This window comes from Pelodiscus sinensis, chromosome 22 (genome assembly GCF_052426305.1).
Source record: "Pelodiscus sinensis isolate ZL-2025 chromosome 22, ASM5242630v1, whole genome shotgun sequence".
Taxonomy (NCBI): domain Eukaryota; kingdom Metazoa; phylum Chordata; order Testudines; family Trionychidae; genus Pelodiscus; species Pelodiscus sinensis.
This window is the reverse complement of record NC_143073.1, coordinates 5,859,183-5,881,253: the sequence shown is the minus strand read 5'-3', so window position 1 is coordinate 5,881,253 and position 22,071 is coordinate 5,859,183. Positions and strand designations below refer to the sequence as shown.

Below are 22,071 nucleotides of genomic sequence, written 5' to 3'. Positions count from 1 at the left end.
GCCTAATCAACCCCTGGACTAGAACCCAGGAGTCCTGGCTCCCAGAAATCTAAACCCTTTGCCACGCTCTCCCAGAATCCATTGCCACGTGCTCAAAATTCCCAGAACTTGGCCACACTCCCAGAATCCCTTGCACTTGGCCACACTCCCAGAATCCTTTGCACTTGGCCACACTCCCAGAATCCTTTGCACTTGGGCGCCTCCATCCCCTCCTCTCCACACACACACACACATCGAACTCCTTGCACTTGGCCAAGCTCCCACAATCCTTTGCAATTGGCTAAACTCCCAGAATCCTTTGCACTTGGGCGGCCCCGTCCCCTCCCTTCCCCACACGCACATCGAACTCCTTGCACTTGGCCAAGCTCCCAGGATCCATTTCGCTAGAACATAACTGCCCTTTAAGAGACGGGCGCGTTCTGATTGGCTAAGTCCCCTAGTCCACGCGCACTGCTTACAAAACCTGGGCAGTGATTGGAACGTTATTTCAGTGAGGTAGAATGTCATTGGCTACATTTTTTTCAGACATCCCCGCCCCCTTTTCAGCCAGCCAGGTCGCGTAGTCCCCCTCCACCCCCTTCAATTTATGATCGATTTCTTGATTCGTTCCCTCCTCAGTCATCGTTACGGATCCGGGCTGTGATTGGGCATAATTCCTCCCCACTCCGCCCTCTCCTGGAAGCACTCTCTTGTGATTGGGCCACCCTCTCCCCCTCATCCCTGGGCAGACGAGCTCTGATTGGGCACCTCACTGCCCATCCCCGCCCTCTCTTGTGGGAATCCGCTCTGTGATTGGGCAACCGCGTGTAATCCTCCGCCTCCTCGCCGGGGCTCCGCGCTGTGATTGGCCCCCCTCCTCCGCTGGGGCCCGCCCCTCGCCTTCTGGAGAGTGGCAGTCCCGGGACCGCTTGTTTCCTTCCCGCTGTGGGCTCAGTCGGGGCAGGCGACGGTGGCCGGCAGGGATGATGGAGTCGGTGCGCGCCCAGCGGCTGCAGCCCGGGGTGGGGACGCTGCGCTCCCTGCGGCCCGGCGTGACCGGCGCCCCCGCAGCGGTGGCGGCCTCGGCCCCGCCGCCCCCCGCCCCGCCCCCGCTGCCGCCGGCGCCTCAGGGGCTGGTGCTGCCGCTTCCCCCGGGGCTGCCGGGCGCGGGGGGCGCGGGGCCCCCGGCCGTGCTGCGCGAGGCGGTGGAGGCGGTGGTGCGCAGCTTCGCCAAGCACACGCAGGGCTACGGCCGCGGTGAGTGAGGGCAGCCGCCCCCCCCCCCCCCCCCCCCGCTCCGGGCTGGGAGAACCGCCCCCCCCCCCCACCGGGCAGGGCTGTGGCGGAGAGATCGGCGCTACAGTGAGGGGCTCCTCTGAGGGGTTCATCCCTTGGTTTCCCGCATGTGGCCTAGCTCGGTCTGGGGGGTTGCGCCCCCCCCAGTGGCGCCCCAGTGACTAGCCCCCCTGGGGGGGGGCTTGTGCATCGAGCCACTATCCCCTACTCCTCGTTGTCCGTGGTGCCTGAGTCCCCCATCAGCTGTATCTGTCGAGCCCCTCCCACTGGTGTGTCCCTGTCCAATGGAGCCTCCTTGTTCTTGGGGACAAGGGGGGACAGGAAGTGGATGCGCCCCGGTGCGCACCTCCCGCAAGAGCTGTGGCAGAAGCCAGCGGAGAGCCATTTAAAGAGCTGGGAGAGCCCAGAGTTGCAATAGGACACTACCCGTGAGAAATTAAGTTCCTTGCATGGCTGTTTTTCGGTATATAATAAGGGTAAGCAAGGAGACCCACTACTCCATCCTGCCTGCTGGGAGATCCTGGGGCAGAGGGTGCCCTTACACTTAGGAATGTATGTGACAGAGGATTGGGAGTGACAGAAGACCTTGCTAATGTGTTTGCTCTTATAGTGGTTTTAAAAAACTCCTTTCTTCTGTGACGTGTGCCCCCCTAAAGTCAGGGTAAGGGACAGCTCTTCTGGCAAACAGAGCTAATTGTTCTATTTTGCCTGGTGCAGTTGATGCGACTTTGCATAGTGTCAGTTGCCTTCTTGTTCCCCACTTGGTCCTTTGTTTTCTTCCTAGGGATTATGTGTGTTTCGCACAGTGCTGAGCCATCTGTTGTCTGAAAATCAAGTCCCTTTGTATGTCAAGTTGATCAGCTGAAAACATTAATCCTTAAATTTAAGTCTGGAAAAATAGGTAGATGTCAAAATAAGACTGACAGGAATGTTGGAGGAAGGAGGAGAGGTTTATGTGTAGGATCTGGAACAATTTTTTCACTCTGAAGATGAGTAGGTTTCAAATCCAGGGGTTCTGTAACTTGCTGCATAAATGTATGCCAGTTACCAATCTTGCTGCCAGAGGAGTAAAGTTTTGTTTGACAATTCTGTGTGTACTATACTAATGATTGGCTTTGAGTATGCAACTGAGATTTTTTTTTTTTTTAATACTTGCTGATTAGTACCTGACAAAAGGCTCTTTCACACCCACCAGGCAGCTATGAAGGGTGTTTTGCTGGATATGCCAATGTTTTCCTCTTTCCACCTGTATGCTTGCATTTCGAGTGACTGTATTTTCCATATGATCCCTTTGCCTGCTCAGCATACCTGCAGCTACAGGCGATACTTCTTCCACCCACCATTGTGGTGAAAAGCGTCTAGCTCCTTAGATTGTGTGTCTGCCCGAGAGAATGCTCCCACAGCAGCCCTAAGTACTATACCACACCCGGTCCTGAGGACTCCAAGTATTGCCTTAGTGCGTCCAATTCATGCGAGAGCGCTCCAGGAAAGCCTCATCTCTGAGTCTTCCCGCACATCCCATCTGGTCCTTGTAAGAAGTGTGGACGTAGCAAAGATGATTAAACCTCAGACTTTACTGGTACAAAAAGTGGACAGTCACTGTGCAACTGTTTTGAGTTCCGGTTATGTCAGCAGGTCAAGTGGATACAGTTGTACACATCCTAACTGGTAAATGCTTGGCAAACGTTATGTGACTTGAATGCAGTGGAACTGCTGCTCTTCTGGCTGAGAAGCATTTCAGTACCATGTGGAATCACTTACTCTCCCTTATTTAATATGCGACTCAGATGTGCTATCATATACACAATATGGGGACCAGGGTCTGTGCTCCAAGGCAATAAACAGTTGATGTGACTGATGGCCAAAGCACTCTGTATATATGTGACTCGGCTATGTCTCTCCTGTGTTCTGGCTTTGAATAGCAAAGCTAAATAGGAACTGCTGCTTTTCTACTGGTTAAGTTTTGAAAGGGAAGAAAAGCTTTTGCTCTGTACAGGGCCCTGTAGATTCAGTGTTTTCCTGGGGATGGGGTGCATGAGAGTTTGGTATTCCCCCTCCCCCAATGATGGTAGTCATAAATCCCTTTTCAACACTTTGATTGGGCCTCTTGCTGTCAATGTCAAACTTGTTAACCCAGAATCTGCTGTCTTCAAATGTGTTAAAATTCCTTTCTCACTCTAAACACTGGTGTCTGGTACGCCAAATGATGCCTTGCAATCCCTCTGTTCTGTCTCATTCTTTCTCAAACCCCAACAATCTTCTTCTTAAAACTTTGGTATCTTCTCAAACCTTTAGTGCTGTGCTATGATTCGCATGTTCATTTACACTATGAACTTTTCTGGATGTGGGAACACACCTTAAGGTTGTAAAGAGCCATGTAAATGCTCTAACACTACTAGTGCAATAGGATCTTCTTGGGGCCCTTTAAATGTTAAAATAACCCTGGCAACCTCCTGGTGACATACCTGGTTAGAGATGGGTAAACTGAGGCATGGAAGGAAAACAACCCCTCCAAGGTCCTACAGCAAGAAAGCATCAAAGCGGCAAATAGAACTGAATTGTCCTAACTTGTCCCTTACTCTGATCACTAGATATCACTTATGCATTAAATTAATTTACTATTTGATTCAATTGGTCCTCTGTTCCAGTCCAGCAATGTCTCTAAAGATTCAAACTTTGTTTCCAGTAACTGAAGAAAATTCTCACCCAGTGGAGTTGAGGATGAGGGATTTGGGTGTGGGTGGGGGCTTAAGGTGAGGACTTGGGGGGTGGAGCAGAGAATGAGGCATGCATGGTATGATAAGGGGTTCTGGGATGGGCGAGAGGTTAGGGTGCAGAAGGGGATTAGGGCTCTGAGCTGAGTGTGCAGGCTTTGGAGTGGGGCTGAGGATGATAGGTGCAGGAGGGGACTGGGGCAGGGGATTGAGGTGCAGGCTTACCCCTGGTGGCTTCCAGTCAGTGGCACAGTTGAAATGCTAAGGCCGTCTTCCTGACTGTCCTGGCACTGCTATCCTGTGCTTCAGAAGCAGCCAACAGCATAGGCAGAGACATGCAAGTAGCTCTGCATGACTCTTTCCTAGGAGCTGGACCTACTGCTGGCCATTTGCGGGGTGCAGTGCAGTATCAGAACAGGAAGGGACTAGCACTGTCTTTCAAAGTGCAGGGCCTGAACCCAGCTTTAGGTCCTTGGTTGCTGAACAAGGTGACCTAGTGCCTTACATTATGTGACCTGAAGTTTGAAAACCACTGCACTGGGGGCCTTCAAAAAGCTGATCTAAACGACAGTTTTCACGTGTCAAATACAGATATCCAATATTAGGCCTGGCCCTGCTCCTGCTCTTAACAATTTTAGTTTTTTAATGGAAAACTGAACAACTCAAATATCTTCAGTGGTTGCTCAAATGGTCACATCCAAATAGCTTTTGTTTTACATCCTCTTTGGATCAGAACGTCCAGCTCTTTTTCCTTGTGGCTTCTGATTTCTCCCATCTCCCCATTCATTCTCCTGTTGAATCCATAGGAATTAACAAAACTCTGAGCTATATGAACCCATCCTTTTTCAAGCATGGTCTCTTTGGGTGAGTGGTGAATCTGTGATATGTTTTAAGAACTTGTCAGGCAAAGAGCTGAAGATTGTTACCCAGAACAAATATAAGATCGAAATCTTCTCCCCTTCTCTCGCCCTGTCCCCCCAAATCTATATGCAGTTGTGAACAAATGTTCTTGGCTGTCTGACTGAAAGCTTACTCCATTGGCTAAGTACTTATTACTTGATGAATATGCATGGTGGAGTGGCCTTTATATTGCTATTCATCTGTAACTGTTTAACTTTCTCCTTTTCTCCCCCCCCCCCCTTTTTATTTATTTTATTTTTATTAAATTGTCCTTGTTCTCTGGTGGGCTGGAAGCATTGATCTCAGTCCTCCAAGAGAATCTCTTAGAACTCCTCTGCTGCCAGACTTAATGCTCCAGTTGCTAACAAAGCAGCCTGCAAAATAAACAAGTAGTGTGCAACCTAGAGCGGAGCTTGTCTCGCACTGAAGACTCAAAGTCCCATGCACTGGCTACACAGTGTCTCCTGGTTACCTCTGCTTAGGCACTTAGCAACCACTTTCTTGTCTTCACTAAATTAACAAACTTATTAATGTTTTGAATGTTCATAGTAATAAGGGTAGGGGGCAATTTGAGCCTTTATGCTGCTTGACGTAACTTTTTTCATTTCAGTTTCAGTTTTTCATTTATGAAGTTGCTGTTTGGTCATAGCTGCAAAGATTCAATTGCTCAGTGCCAAATAGGGTGTCAGACGCTCGCTGAATAAGGCATTGTCTCTGGCTCCCTACAGGGGATTATATGCACGATTTATGTTCCCTATAGAAAGGGAAACTGCTTGCCCATGTTTGAATTCCATGCTTAGGCTGATGTGCTGTATCACTGGCAAGGAACCACATGGACTGTAAAAACTTAAAAAACAACAAATGGTCTGGTAGCACTTTAAAGACTACCACAATATTTAGATGGTATCATGAGCTTTCGTGGGCACACCCCTCTGAAGCACATAGATTGTGTACGTTTTCCTGTGAATCTTGGGTTTAAAACTACTGCCATGTTGTGTATTTAAGGAGAAATCTCTACCCCAAACTTGAAAATGATCCAAGCCAAGTGCTCGTTATTAACTAACTGCCTGAAACACCGCATTTGAGGCAAGCGAGTAAAATATTTTAGTGGGAAACTTCTAGTAACTATCCTGTTGGTTCTGTTCTACAGGAAGCTAGTGAAACTAATAACGTTGGAGGCAATAAGATAAGCTTATTTTCTCTCTTCAGCCAGGCAGTTTGCAGAGTAACATAAAGTGTTACTCAGTACAGCGTGTGGGCTAATAAAATGTTTAGCTGGATAGCTTGAAGTATGGAGTATGGTACTTTTTGTGTGCCATCACACTGGTCTGTTTTTGTTTCTTTCCCAGGGGCGGGGAGGGTCAGGTTTCTTGTTCTATCTTTCTATAAGAAACTGGAATAGCTCTCTAGCAAATTTCACATGGAAGGGCCTAATGGATTCTCACTCCTCTTTCCAGTACAGGTTGAACCTCTCTAGTCTGGCACCCTCAGAATCTGATTGGTGCTGAACCAGAGAATTTGCGAGACCACGGGAGGGGGGGGGTCAATATCATCTAGCAACATTACCAACCCTTCCACTGCTTACTGGGCTCTTAGAAGACATTTAGGGGGTAAATTAGAGCTAAATAACAGCACAGAACACTGAGAGCCAGGACTCGTGGCTATAAACAAACGTTATGGGACTGTAGGAAACTTAGCCAGATGGCCACATTCATGATAAGTGGACAAGGACTGGAGTGTGCCAGACTAGAGAGATTCAACCTGTAGCATTCTTTTGTTTGCAAAATGTTACTCTGTTCATTTAGTAGACTGCTTATCTTCAAAGTGATAACTGAGGTTGGAAAAGATTCAAAGAAGAGTAACAAAGTTAGCTTAAAACCAAGAATTATTTAGTAGCTTAGAGGAAAATTTAAGATTTTGATGGAAGCTGTGGGATCCCTCCAATGATTGGAGGTATTAAGGGCAGATAAAATAGAAGGAAAAGCTTCCCACCCAACATAGAAATTCAGAGCTGCAGGGAATCCTGGAGGATGATGACTTATGTTTGTAGTTCCTACAGTCATGCAAAGATGAGAGTAATTGCAGCCAGAAGCATAAGATTCAAGTTCATCACCACAGGGGTTAGAGGTGATCTTTCTACCATGTGCACCTCTCCACAGTTAGTTGGGTAAACAGTGGGGCTTTTGCCTTCTCTGAAGCGTTGGGGTGTTGTCCTGCCTTATCAAAGGACATCTGCTTGAATCTAGTATGATAAACGTTCTACTTGTTTACAGAACATCTAGCAGACTGTGAAAGACAGACTCTTATCCTGAAAGGACTGTAATTGCCAAATAAATCAGGATTAAAGTTTTGGACTCCTTTCCCGATTTGAATGGAAAATACACTTCTACTAACGATGATATTCCTGGTTTTAGTATGTGATTCACCATTCATATATACCTCCTCCAATTCAGAAAGACCATCATGATTCTTGAATTAGGCCTCTTCTATTCCCTCTACGGTAGCCAATAGTTATGATATGGCAGCTAAATGTTCCCACCAGGTGTCAGTGGAATTAGATAGGATTTGATTTGGGCAGCCCACAGCTTTCTGTGCAGCTCCACAAAACAGTGACCCTCTCAAACTGGACATCTAGTGTTTGACTTAAGGGCAGGTGATTTCTATTAGGCATCTTGGTGCCAGGGCAGATGAGTCAGGTTGTTATTGGCTCTCATTAGCCCTGCAACATGCTATAATTAGTCTTCACTTGCTGCACCATGTCATGTTTACACCAATCTTTTGTGGTCTTAACTGTCTGAAGAATCACGTCCAGTCTGATTCCTGGCATTGACAAGCCTGGCTGATTGGCCCAAGTAAGGGGCAAACCCATTGCTACCCACGTAGATTGCCTTTAGGAAAAAGACATTGCTAATTTCTTCCCTCTTTGACTTGGATCCCCCTTAAAATACTCTTCCAAGAGCCTTTTGGTTTTACTGCTCCCCTCCATCCCTGCTTTCTCTGGGTATGAGGGAGAGAAAAAATTGATTATCTAAAGTCTTGCCTTTTAACTCCCTTTTTATATGCTTAGACTACTGTGTCCCAAGATCAGACCTTCGGTCCAGAGCTGCTGAGTGCTTAAAATTCTGCATGTTGGCTCCAGGGGGAGGGACCCTGCTATCATATTTGTATAGCTCAGTATGTGTGAATGTGAAAATGATGGTCTAGAGGAAAGAAAGTCAGTCACAAGTGGTGAGTAGTAAGACCAGGATCTCAAACTAAGTTTCCTGCACTTAATTTTTGAGGCATGAAAAAACCATTTCTCTCATTCCTGATATCTGTCCTTAACTTTTTCTCCTGACTTCTGTATCTTCAGTGAACGTTGTGGAAGCTCTTCAGGAGTTCTGGCAGATGAAGCAGTCCCGTGGTGCTGATCTGAAAAACGGAGCCCTTGTGGTGTATGAGATGGTCCCTTCCAACAGCCCCCCTTATGTCTGCTATGTCACCTTGCCTGGGGGGAGCTGCTTTGGCAGCTTCCAGGTAGGACCACATGGCTACAGAGATAAGTTGCTCTAGTTACATGCCTCATTTTCTGTAGAGCTGACTGGGCGGAGTCTAGCCATTCCCTTAAATCTCCATCCTCGAATCAAATTCCTCATTGTGAGGGGTGGGAGACTTTCTGGGAGCCCCAAAACACAGCTGGATCCAGGCCTTCAGAAGATAGATAAATCCACCCCAGCTCAGTTCTGCATGGTAAGGACAGTAGTTGTCTTTTAACTTAAGTTTTGTTGTGAGATTACGTATTCCCTTCATTTACTGCAGGAAATGAACAGGGAATTTGCAAATAATGAGTTAACATGCATGACATCTGAGGGCAAGCGTGAGGGTAACTGTTGTGTAGCAATATTTGACTGAAGTGCAATGCCTTATTCTTTTTATGGTTGAGTATGGTTACAATGTGAATTCTAGAGACAATGAACTATAGAGCTGGCAGTCCCTGTTACAGCTCTGAAATTGACCCGGTGTCTTTCCAAGATGCTCAGAAAAGTTTGGCAGCCAAACCAATAAAGCTTGATCAATAACTGCTGCCTTTCCTTTGTTGCAAAGGAAAAGGTCCAACCCAAATACTTAACTAGAAAGATTAAAGTCCAAAAATCACATAGGGTTCTGATTGCATTTCAGATTCCTTTTCTGCAGTGGCTCAAGGAGGAGTTATGCTCTAGTCTTGGTTTGAAGAAGGCATCCAAAAGAAACAATTCCAGCAGTTAAGCTGCCTCCCCATCCTGCAATGCAGTCCTCATGTTTAGAGTAGGATGGCTGTGTTTTGGTTTTAAGATAATTAATTTTGTTGGCAATCCAATTGGTGGTATTTCCATGTCCCATATAGTATGTGCAGACTTCAACTTCCAGTTGAATTTTTGCATTCACCGTGATTGGGATTGCTGTGGTTTACAATGCACTCCTAATGACTTCAGAATGTCTGAGAAAATAACTTTCCAGCACTTCAGAACAACTGCCACCTAACAGCCATTTTGTATAGGCAGGAAGAACTTTGGAGTGTCAGCTCTAACAGTTCTCAGCTGTCTCTGCTTTTCCGTTCTGATGGCATGTACGTCTGTCCCCAGTTCTGTCCGACCAAGGCTGAAGCCAGGAGGAGTGCTGCAAAGATTGCACTAATGAATTCTGTCTTTAACGAGCACCCCTCTCGGAGGATCACAGATGAGTTCATTGAGAAGAGTGTATCGGAAGCTTTGGCATCTTTCAATGTAAGAGCTTTGAGTATCTTGACTGCTGCAATTGGTAGGAATAGACTGGTTGGAAAATTTCATAAATCTGTGGGAAGGGAAACTTCTTTTGCATCTGGAAACCCTTATGGCAGGTTTTCCAGTGATTCTTGGAATGACATAGAAATACTAAAAATAAATATCAGTTATTACTCTAATTCTTGTTTTCTCTTAAGCTGTCCCTTTTCTCTATTCAGACTCCCCTCTCCAGCTGGCCTCTGTGCCCTGCCTGTGGGGTTAAATCACGTACCCAGTTAGATCAGCAGAATTACCTTGGATTGGCGTATTGGAGAGCAGCATTCCGCCCTTAATGTTTTCAGCATGCCCAGTGTTGAGGGCCTGTTAACTCTAAACTTATTCCACTTCTATATCTCGGGAAAAGCACTTCACACCCTTTCCTACAACTCTGGCCAAGTTTCTTTTAAATATAAAAATGTTTGTCTTGTATAGAACTGCTTTTATTTGAGCTAAAATGAAAGACTGGCTGGCTTAGTCAGTGGCTGGCCCATGCCTGGTACTGGCAGTAACCCAAAGGTTGGCTAAATAGTGCCAGGAACGCACTGGCTGCTGGCCCCACCCCTGGGGACTATTGAATAGTGTAACCGCTAAGATATCATGTGGTTGCACAACTATTCAGTTACCCGATATCTAACGTCCTACTTGCAACTATCTTACAATCTTAAATGTTAAAGAAAGCATCAGATCATGGAAATGTAGAGGGCTGGTGTTGACTTCCAGGCCCCTTCCAGCCCTGTCTTGTGCCAAGGGCATGATAGTTGGGGTCAGAATTTCTCCAAGATGGAGAAAAGTCACTGCTTTTTGTCCTGTATTGATAATTTATAGCATGGGACATTGTATTGATAACTTATAGCATGGGACATCTCCTAGCAAAAGCACAGTCTTAGCAAGAGATGGAGGAGTTCAAAATCTCTTCTGTGTTCGTAGAATCTGTAAAACATGCAAAGTGGTTTAAAATTTGCTACCTCAGAGAATGTACAAAAAAAAAAAAAATCTGTGGATCCCGAAAATGTCACTTGCTAGTAGCAGAGCTTTGTGGGAACCCTGCCACTGGGTAGCAGCATGCCAGCGGTGTGGTTGCCTCCTCTTCCAGAGTCATAATTCCTTAAAATTCTCCTTTGTTGCAGGGTAATCGAGAAGAAGCCGATAACCCGAACACTGGAATTGGTGCTTTCCGGTTCATGCTGGAATCCAACAAGGGAAAATCAATGTTAGAGTTTCAGGTACTATCCGTAACTTGATTCTCTCTCTTCCCTCGTTCCTCCACTTTCCAGTCTTGATTCAAGAGAGTTTAAAAGAACTTGTAGTTACATCAATCAGTGCTGTAGAATGGGCTGTGTCCGTGCATTCAGAAACATGTGCTGCTATGGCTTTTGTGTTGCTTAGTGTTAAATAAGAGCTCCAGCCACAGAATCCAGACCAGGATTTTTCAGGCCATCCAAAGTTCAGGGATAGCTGGACTATACAGGTTTCTAGTTTGGGCTTCCCTCTGTTTAATATATTCCTTGAGGCACTTGTATAAACAAGAATTATGGAGGGCATTGTGCATGCTTCATGTGATGTAGTGCCTTCAGTGTATTGGTAATGCAAGAAGCAGCATCTGCAAGTATTTGGAGGAAAGACACTATGTTAGTGTATAGGACTAGGAGGCATGATCTCGATTTCAAGACTTCATCTTAGTTGGTTTTTGGGTATGTCTGCGTGGGCGCTGGAAGGTGTAACTTCCTGCTCAGGTGTATGGGCACTAACATGGATTGAACCAGCGTGTGAAGAAGAGCAGGGGAGCTGTGGTAGCATGGGTCAGACAGGCTAGCTCAGCGATGGGCAAGCTAGATTCCATCACAGTGGGGCCGCAAGATTGTTGCAATCTAGATGGTCCCCTGAGAGAGGATAGTTTTGCTAACTGCACTTGTGCCTGGAATTTGCAGGGTGTGCCAACTGGACTGTAGCAGCGCTTTGATGCAGAGGGAGCGCACGGCTCTCTGTCAGTGTTGTGTGAACTCAGCACGCACCTCCTTCATGGGCGCTGGCTTTACATGTGTGTCACTTTCACACTGGTAGGAAAAAACTACATGGACAGAAACCAGCAGAATCAGCCAATGCTGTGCATTGGCAACAGTAAACAAAATGTCTCGTGAGCCACACATACAACCTCAATGGGCCACATGTGGCCTTCAGGCTGCAGATTGCCCACCACTTGGCTAGTTGCCTGAATATACATACCTAGAGTCTCTGTTGGGACTGCAGCTTGTCCCACTGTTGTGGCTATTCTGCTATGTTCAATGTGCTACTTTGGTGAGAGCTAGTACAGTATAAGTCTGCCTGAGTTGGGAAGTACCATATCGTCGTCACCGGTCACTTGAAACGAGGACTTTACGTGCTCCCCGCTAATAGCTGATTTAACCAGATTCAGGGATTTGATTCTCGGAAGGGGAGAAATAGGCTCTGCTTTCAGTTACCAGATGCTTGGCTGCTACACGCATGTAGGAGCCTTAAGCTTGTAACTTCGTTTTTATTTGGACTCTCTGCTGTAGGCAGACTTTCCTAATCCTGGACTTTTTCCCTGCTGCTCTCCCTTGAATGGTAACGTTCTGTAGGCGGAGGATAGAAGTGTTTATATTAAGAGCCCTGTTGACACAAACTGATGCCGCATCCTGTATGTTTCTGTGGTTACGCTGTCTGTGGGAAGCCTGGCTCTTTTGGGGCGTGTATGGAATGGGGTTTGTGTGGCCATCAGAGACACGTTTGCCTGGCTTCCATGACAACCAGGATCAGCATCTAGTGCAATAGCTCTGGGGATGAACGTGGCATAGACAAGCACAAATAGAGGATGTTACAGCACCAGAGGTGTCCCAAAGGTTAAGCAGTCTGAAGGATCTTTCTAGTCCCAGTGGTGGTAGTGAACCTCTGTCTAGCTGTGCAAGGCATGGGCATTGTCCTTGGCTAATGGATCAGCACATCCAGTAACATGTCCTTTTTAAATAGCTGTTCCATGAATGGCCCTTTTCATCTCTCAGTACTGCAGGAGTCGGACCGCATCAGCATGGCCTCAACTGTAAGTAAGCCAGCTGTGATCACTAATTTATTTATATTGCAATAGTGCTGAAGGGTCCCTAATAGTCTGGAGTCCACCGTGATCAGCATTGTACAGACCTCTGACATGGTCCCTCCCTGTAAAGCTTATAATCCTAGAACTGGAAGGGACCTGAAGAGGTCATTGAGTCCAGTCCTCTGTCCACCTGGCAGGACCAAGCACCGTCTAGACCATCTCTGACGGGTGTCTGTCTAACCTGCTCTTAAATATCTCCTGTGATTGGAAATTCCACAACCCCCGTAGGCAATTTATTTCAGTGTTTAACCACCCTGACAGTTAAGAAGGTTTTTCTAAGGGGATGTCTCCACTTGCCGTGCCAGAGACTGATCTTCTGACATTCAATTTTGTGGGTCTAGTTAAGACCCACTAAATTGAAAGCTGAGGGTGGCTCTGATCGGCGCCAGTACTCCTGGCAATCGCAAGGCATAAGGGAAGCTGACTGCAACGTTTGCTCCTGTCAGCAGCCTCCCACTGTAAAAACTGCCAAGCTCGGCTTAAGGTAAGTTGATTCCAGCTATGTATTGTACACAGCTGGAGTGGCATACCTTAACCTGATCTTCCGGGTCTAGTGTAGACCTGGCCTAAATAGTGGTTGTAATGGACAGGAGGAGTCCTGACCAGCACCCGGTGATTAAGAGGTTAAACTCAGGTAGCTAGCAAAGATGTTGGCCAGGGGATCACAGAACCAATTGAGCTAGAGTGCTGAAACTTGAACTGCATATAGATTCCTTGCCTGCTTTCTTTGTGTGGGGGAGAGAAACCAGGAATTGAGAGACAGAATGATTTAAACCCAGGCGGGACTACCATGCCTCCAAGGAATTCAGGGCATGGGAGTGAACTGAAAAAAAAAAAAAAAAAAGAGAGAGAGAAGTAAGTAAAAAGGAAAAAGTGACTCCAGTTGGGTTCAAGGTAATTTTTCTTTATTTTGTGGTCTGGTTTGAACTGCTCTGTGTGAATCTATGCCTCCCCTCCCTAATTACCATCTAAGCATTGTGCCAGAGATTTTCTATATATTTAATTTGTTTTACTTAGTTGCTCTGTAACATCTAGCAACCAAGTATGCTTTTGCAAGTTTATCTTTTGTTTTGTAATAAAACAAATTTTTTAGTGAGGATTTGATTCCTGGCACGTCTGTCTGTGTGTGTCTGCAGGCCTCTGATTGAGGGGTCAGCTACCAGAGACTGCAGCTTGTTTTTTCTCTCTCCTTTTTTTTCAAGCTCTTTTGGGGCAGAAGAGCTTGGGATACCCCTGGGAGAAACTTCAAATGTTCACCCCTGGTTTTAGGGTAAGAAAAGCACTTGAGGGTGGCAGCAAATTCCTCAAAATTTGTGTTGTGATTCTGGGGGGAAGTTTATAACCAGTGTCTGTAGCAGCAAGATTTTAAAGCTCTCGGCAGGCCCTCACCTTCTGCACTCAGAGTGCCAGAGTGGGGAACAGCCCTGACAGTGGTAATGGCTTCTAGTCTGTTTTGCTCAAGGAGCTCAAAGCACTTCATTTTTTCCTGAGGCTTCAGCTGCCTGTGATGTGACTAATTTACAGATAAGGGAAAAGACCAAGCAAGGTGACAGATATAGCCCAGTGTTGCAGACAGGAGACTAAAACTGAGCTGGAACTGTCGCACTGTGAGCTGGAAATATATCCCTGAAGTCCTGACTCCCAGTTCTCTGTGCTAACCACTAAGCCCTCCCTGCTGTGGACTTAAATCTTTGCCCATCAAGGATACTAAGTGGAAGGAAGGATTCATTCACTCCTCTGTGTCTTCCCCACCTTAGTCTGTCTTTCTTTACTAATAATCCAGACTGCTTACCACCTGTAGCCCTAGCACTTCTTAGCTGTTGATCTCTAAGCTCTTTACAAAGGAGGTCAATATCATTATCCTCATTTTACAAGGGGAGGGAAACTGAGGCACCAGGTGATGAAGTGACTTGCCCAAGGTAGGGATGTAAGGGAGTCGTTGAGTCAACTACTCACATCCTCTCCCCTTGCTGCCTCTGTATCAGACGCAGCAAGTAGGGGGGGGGAAGCAGGAGCTAGTGGGACCCAGCACTGTCTCTGCCATGCTGCCTGCCCTCCACCCCTGTGCTGTTGCCTCTATCAGAGGCAGCAGCTCGGGGGAGGGGAGCAAGGGGAGGCTGCTGTGAAGCCGCCTCTGTCCATGGTGGGCCCAGGCTCACCACAAGCAGAGACTGCTTCACATCCTGCGGAGCATCCCCTGGCTGTGAACACAGGCTGCTCCAGCAGCAGCCCCTGCCCATGGTGGGGGTTAGGGGGGTCCCATTTCCCTGCTGCAACCTACCACAGACAGGGGCTGCTGGATCCAGCATGAGCCGGGACTCCTACTACATTTAAACTGCAGAACCACAGCCGGGGTAGCTCCTGGACCTGGCACGAGCCGGGACTGAGCACCTTCCCTTATCGACTAATCTGTGTAGTCGATGCAACTTGTATCCACAACACGATTAGTCATTTACCTGCTTCTTCACGTCCTTAGCCCAAGGTCACAGTAGGCGTCCTGTGCCCAGTCCAGTGCCCTAGCCACTAGGACGCACTGCCTCCTGTGGGCTCTATGGTACAGAGCACAGGCTTTCAGCTGTATGCCAGAGAAGCATTTTGCTTGTGTACATTCCTGGCCACCCTTCCCGTGATTCACCGGTTCCTTCTTGTTGACACTGCTGCCCTTCGAAGCTGACTGCCATTTCCCCTTGCAGGAGCTGATGACTGTCTTCCAGCTGTTGCATTGGAATGGTAGCCTTAAAGCCATGCGAGAGAGGCAGTGCTCGCGACAGGTAAGCTGGCTTGAGTGCCTCTTTGGCAGCAGCACCGGAGTACCTAAGGTATTCTTGGACTTTCTTTTCTCCAGTGCTCATGCAGACCTGCCACTGACTTTCCAGCATGCTGGAGTGCGCAGCTGAGCCGGATGCTGTTAACCAATACGCACGTCCTTAGTGACTCGCCATTCGTAAGTTCCTGTCCTATTCCTTCCCACTAGGAGGTGCTGGCTCACTACTCACACCGGGCTCTGGATGACGACATAAGGAACCAGATGGCCATGGACTGGGTGAACAGGGAGCAGAACACCCCCGGCGCCCTTTCCAGAGAGCTATCCTCGACGGAGAGGGAGCTGGATGACGCCCGACTGGCTGGGAAAGAGCTGCGTTTCCACAAGGAGAAGAAAGACATCCTGATGCTGGCAGCCGGCCAGCTGGGGAGCATGCACTCCTCCCACTGCTAGACTCGGCACGCAAACCGTTCTGCTTCCCCGGGCCTACTAGCAGTTCCACGTTGAAGGGCTCTGTACTGGATCGCTTAGAGCATACAGCTGCCTCTTTTTTCCCCCCCCTTCCCTCCTCCCGAGTCAGAGCCCGTTTGCACATTTTGAAGATGTTTTTAAAAGTTTCTGTACAGATTTTTACACTTCCAAATACTATCCTTTCAACTGCTTCTCCCCTTACTCTCTGCTAGAGAATTCCTCCTCTTTAGAAGTGCATATTTAAAGTGCAGCCTTTCAGTGTTAACATTACTCTAAAGACCTCTGTTCAACTGAGGCGCCGTACAGATGACCATATTTGATGGTTATGTAGCATTTCCCCAGGGAGATCTGGATTTGAAGAGATCCAGAAGGCATGTTACACAAACATGCCTTTCCATCTGCTTTTGCAGTCTGAGGGGCTTGGTCAGCCCCCCACCCTCTTCCTTTTGAAAAGCACAACACCTAGCAATATGTTCTGCTCTTCATACTAGAATTCGTGCTCCAATGGAGAATGTCTCAAAGCACATGCATGGAGTGTCAGATCTGGGATTTTGATTCACTCCATTATAGAAATATGGGGTCAGTCTACAAAATTGCCTTCTGCATCTGAGATCAGGTTTAAAACTCCCCAAAGTTTTAGGAAGTGGGGTGTTTGGAGCTGTGTGTTTGCTTCAGTCTCTTTCTTGTAACCAGCTGACTGTTCTTTTGCACGTGTGCTCAAAGTGCTTCCTAAGTACCAAATTACAAGATTCTGGTGGTGCTTAAGGGATCGGCTTTGGTATTAAGGAATTGGGCTCAGCTTTTCATTTAAGTCTCTGTACGAGAGAGAGAGCTCCCAGCCATAAGAGCTTTGTGGTCCCCCTCTTGAATCCTCTTTGAACTTTAATGGGACTTCACTCTAGCCTACAGGGGTAATTGAGCTTGGAATGCTGTTCCATAGGCCAACAGAAGGTGGTGCTATAACATGGGTTGTACGCTTTCCTGGATGTCCGATTTCGTAGGGTATCCTACTGCTTTCCAGTGTTATCCTAGCCACTTGGGTTTGGGTTGCTTTTGAACAGGATGTTTGACTAAACCTTTTTCAGGAAGACCTAAATCACTAGCCAGATATTCAGAACTGGCTAACCAAGGGGCAACCATTCCAGATGTATTACCATAGGTGCAGTGTTCCCTGTAAGCCGTGTGTTTGTGCAGCCACCTAGGAGAGAGTCAAATGCTGCCCAGCTGTTTAGCAGAGCTCCCACAGCTGGAAGCATGTGTGTCTACTGGTGGTGCACAGCCACATAAGCCTTGGTGCATATAAAATTATTCTGCACATGGATGGAAAAAATCCACACATGGATGGAAGAGATTGGAGGGTACGTTGAAAGATCCCAGGTTTACTGCCCTGGTAATCAGAATTGTATTTAACCTCTTGAAGCAGAACCTGGGATCAAGCCATGGAAGGTCAGATCTGGATTTAAACCCTACACATGTGTAGTATAGTTGAGACCATCTTTTGGCCAGCATAGAGAAGTCTCTGAACCCAGTTTTAAACAGGGTTCTACCTAGTCTACAGCATCCTAGCTAACTCGTTTATAATATGGGTCAGATCAGTCTTGAGGACACTAAACAGTATTCCCTAAAAGGTTCCTTTTATTCTTGCAACATAAAGTGGATAGCAAAAGGCTGCATTTAATCTCCACTTTGGAACTGGCTAGTTTTTATAGCATTACTTGAACAAAGTATTCCTGAAATGTAAATCTTTATATGCACTATTCTTTATTAACTAATAGAGCCCTGCACTTAATATAAATACTAGCCCTGTAGTATAAGCAGCTTGCAAGCATCCTTTTGGACACCTAGATGTTTCTATAGTTCAGGTTTATAGCAGGTGGGGAGGGGGAAGTTGCTGGCTTCAGAACAGCAATGCAAAAGGGAAACCCAATCAGACACAAGAACTGCATTCCAAACTCTCCCTTCTAGGGTCGGTTAATCTCTGGTGCTGACATTGAGCTTTCGGAACAGGCTAGGCACTCGTCTTGCTAACTGTTTTGTAGCTGCCTAACTTCCTAAGATTTGAAAGAAATCTGCAAGTTTTTATCCAATCAGCCCAAGTAGAGCCCTCCTTTTCAAAAATAGTTCCTGGATGTGACTGTCAAACAGAAAAACTATGGCTCTGGGGGGGCAGCTACAAGCACGTTTTATCAGGCCATATTTACTGAAGATGGAGCCAAAGCACAATCCTAGAACTGTTTGATCGTTTCCTTCTGCATAATTGTTGGAGGGATTGAAGGGGGGGGGAAGGGGGTTGTAATATCTTGGGCACCCTTTACTTTCTGTCTGCCCTCAAATGATTCGAGTCTGCTAAATTCTCCTGTGCCTATAAATGCCACTACAATGCAAACCAGGGATTAATTGCTCTGGTTACAAACTGAAAACCCTTCACCTCTACTACCAAGGTAAAATGGGAAATCACTTCAGCCCACTATCCAAGTCCCTGGATTTGTTATAATTGTGTGTCTCTGACCAATCTAATGGGCATTAAGGGAGCTCATATTTCACATTTTGCTGTGGGGTCTAAGCACAAGCTTGCACTTGGATCAAAGGTCCAGATTCATTTTGTTTTACTGAGTTAAAACTGAGTATTTGGTGCACAAAGCGAAGTCATAGTTTGTAATATTCCCCAGGGTTTCCTGCTTACAGCAATAACTCTTTGATCTGATCTCGTACGTCATAACTTCTAGACCTTTTTACCTTTTATCTAGTAACTTTGTAGATTTTGTAAGCCTGCTGTGCAAGGCACTTATTTGAAGGGATATAAGCCTTTTTTTTTTTTTTTAATCTAGCATCCTGCTTGTGGCAGCTTGCTCTAGTGTCTGATTAGTTTTGTAAAGGAAAAGTCACAATATTGGGCTGTCTTCATGAATGGCAAAATCTGAATCTATTTTTGTGGTGACAGGGATTGATAGATTTGGAAGTCATGGTACAGGAAGTATTCTTTAGCTACACTCACACAGTCATGGTACCCAGTTTTAAGATTGCCTGTAGGTAACTACTCTAAGCTCTTTGATATTTTTAGACTCTTCCTTTGCAAATTAGGAAAAAATTAATGTTTTATAAAATATCCAAGTGGTACATGTTCTGTACTGTTTGAAATGCAACATGTAGTGTGCAATGCAATGGATTTGCTTGTAATTAACACAAAATATTGATCACTATCTCGTGGCTTATGAACCGTTCTTTGGGTCCTCATTGAAGAGGCAGGAGGCCTCAGGCAGTGGAGAAGAAAGGTAACAGTTGAGCACTTTGTACAGCATTTTCACGTGTCGTTCAGGTTAAATAGGGAGTTAGAGCACATATCTCCTAGACAATGCAGTCTAACGAAGCAGTGATTTGCTGGTGCACAAAATAATCTTTCTCGTAACACTTTAAAACGTTTTCAGTGTATAGGCCAGAAGAACTAGTAGGGTCTCTTCTGGAATCTTGTCAGGGGCTGTTTAAAATCAAACCCCGCGTCTCTTTGGGATTCTTGTGGATCTCAAATTGACTTTTGGTGGATCACTAATTGAAATGAGTCTCTGGGGTCCAACTCTGAAAGCAGAAGTCTGCCACTGTTTTTAATACCTCCCCAGAGACCACCTCTCAACCCCACTCCATCTTTCTGGAGCAGCCTCTTACAAAAAATGTTTGAACTAGTAGCATGTGGATAGTAAAGCAATGTTATCTCAAAAAGAAGACTGAGAAGAAACTACGTTATTCTTACACCTTCTAGTGTTGTATTCCAATCCTAACAAGCCTATGTCTGATGGTTTTTATATGTATGTATATTTTTTATATACAGTCTTCTTACCTGATAGTATTAACATGTAATGCATTTATAAAACTTGACTTATAAATGGTGGGTTTTTTTTAGTTTTACAGGTTGGCTTCTTGGCATCTGGACTCTTGAGACACTTAATTTTCTTTCTCTAGAAACTGCATGAAGTCTTAATGTTCTTCTAACACCTCCCCTTGTGTGTAGAGTTTAAAATAAATCAGGCGAAACCGACTTGCCTAAGGACCTGCAAATGCTTATGCCCTGAGTACTCTCATATGAAGAGGGTGGTGTTCACAGTATGGAACCTTAAGTGTGTCTCCAGAAATGTTACTTTGTTTCCTCTGTGTTAAGGTTGTCTACACTTAAAACACTACAGCTTCAGTGTAAGCACTACAGTGAGAGGCAGGGTGCTCCTTGTCTGTACATAACCTGCCTCTCAGGGAGGCAGTGGCCAGGGTCGATGGAAGTATTCTTCTGTCAACGGCAGGGGTTAGACTGGTTTAACAACGCCACTCGGGATTTTTCACACCCCTTACATAGATTTGCCAGTCTACCCTGAAAAACTAGAGCAGCCCCAAACAAAGTCATTTTTTAAATTGTGGACCAGATCATACCCCGCTAGGGGTGTGTCTAGACTACAGGGTTTTTTCGAAAAGACTTCCCCTGTGTCTAACTGCAGCCGCATTCTTTCGAAAGTAAATTGAAAGAACGCGGCAGGTTTTTTTGATCGCGGTAAACCTCATTTTACGAGGAGTAACGCCTTTTTTTGAAAAAAGGCGCTATTGAATGCAAACTACTTTTTCGAAAGAGCATCTAGACTCTTTCGAAAGTGCTGCATAGTCCTGTTTTTTGTTTCATCTGTGTTGTTTTTTAATTAGTGTTAACCTTAATTGAGAAGCTAACTGCTTGCCACAGAGTGGTGCAAAAATGAAAAATTCCTGACAAAAATGAGGAGGAATGGCTCTTGTACAAGAGGGGGGTTTTGCGCAAAAAGGAGCTGTCTACACAGCTCCCGTTTTGTGCAAAAGCCTCTTGCGCAAAAGTGGCTGCTCATTACTTATGCAAATGAGGCATGGTGCTATTCCATGCTGTGCTTCGTTAGCATATGTTTTTCTTCAAGAAGGCTACAGTATAGACGTAGCCTTAGCTGAACAGAGGCAGTTCCATATGACAGCTGAATAATCAAACTCTTTCCCTTCTGAAGTCTCAAACACTTCTGCCCAGGAAGCTTTTGAGGGCCTGTCTGCTCCCCATTTCAGTGCTAATTTTGAATCTTTTCAAGATGTGAGAATGTAATGGTTCTCCACTAAACCAGAAAGGCTAACTCTCTTCAAATCATCAGCACAGTATATTCTACTCCAAATAATAAGGAATATGTTTGACACTTCTTGGTGCTGTTAAAAAATTTGCAAGCAATCCTCTGAAACAACCATAACCTTTTAAGGATGATCTGGTTTCTGTGAACAAAGGCTAATTCTCTTTAATGGGACTTCTTTGCAGTAGGAGAGGCACATAGAGACTTTATACACTAGTTTGTTTAAGGGATGGTGTGTTAGAATACACCAACCTTGTCAAATTCTACTCATCGATTCACAGGCTGACTCCTTTTTCCAGGCAAATAAAACATCCCTTGTTCCTTTACCACGGTTAAGGCTGGGAAAGCAGAATTTTGTCTGGGTGGGCTGTCAGACTTGTGTAATGGTTGTGCAGGTAGTTTTTTATATTTATATAATAAAATCTGCTTTTATAAACCACATCAGAGGGTTTGCCTGTTTTTGCTACCAAGTTTATATTAGACCATGCTAGTGATGGGAACTAAGCTGAGTTCTGGCATTTTGGTTGCAGACACTCCAGCAATTGATGCAGAGCTATGGGTCTTTGCCTAATGGCCTTTCCTGCTACGGTTAGAAGAGGATTGCCTGAGCAGGACCTAGTTTAGCTTTATAATAAATAGCAACAAGTGTCTGTAAGGGCCCTGCCTTCCCATTCTAATCTCGTCTCAGAACCTCTATCCCCTATGAGCCTTAAGGGGGAATCTTTGCTGCTCATCTAATCTGTTGTACTAGCAGTTTTAATGTCCTGGCTTCCTAAGCACCCAGGGTCTCTTCTTTCCAGCCTTCATGCTGTATATTCTAAATTGAACACTACAGTAAGAGAAATCACCTTTTGTGTACTGTCTCTGCCTTGTATCCTGTAATGTTCAGTACTTGACATGCATTTTGTATGTATAATTTTATACAATAAAATAGATTTTTGAGGAG

At 45.8% G+C, this 22,071-nt stretch overlaps 1 protein-coding gene across 1 annotated transcript; it reads left to right on the top strand.

Annotated features, from left to right (window-relative positions):
• The first annotated feature begins 880 nt into the window (after positions 1-880).
• Positions 881-22,070, top strand: LIX1L (limb and CNS expressed 1 like). Its single transcript, XM_075907793.2, has 6 exons — positions 881-1,236; positions 8,242-8,405; positions 9,491-9,631; positions 10,795-10,890; positions 15,470-15,547; positions 15,751-22,070. Exons 1-6 carry the CDS (start codon positions 963-965, stop codon positions 15,991-15,993), a joined length of 996 nt encoding a protein of 331 aa, XP_075763908.2. The 5' UTR covers positions 881-962; the 3' UTR covers positions 15,994-22,070.
• The last annotated feature ends 1 nt before the right edge of the window (position 22,071 follows it).

Coding starts and splice junctions, on each gene's coding strand:
- LIX1L (XM_075907793.2), top strand. CDS start 963: ATGATGGAGTCGGTGCGCGCCCAGCGGCTGCAGCCCGGGGTGGGGACG. Junction 1,237..8,241: donor CACGCAGGGCTACGGCCGCG/GTGAGTGAGGGC, acceptor CTGTATCTTCAG/TGAACGTTGTGGAAGCTCTT. Junction 15,548..15,750: donor AGAGGCAGTGCTCGCGACAG/GTAAGCTGGCTT, acceptor CCTTCCCACTAG/GAGGTGCTGGCTCACTACTC.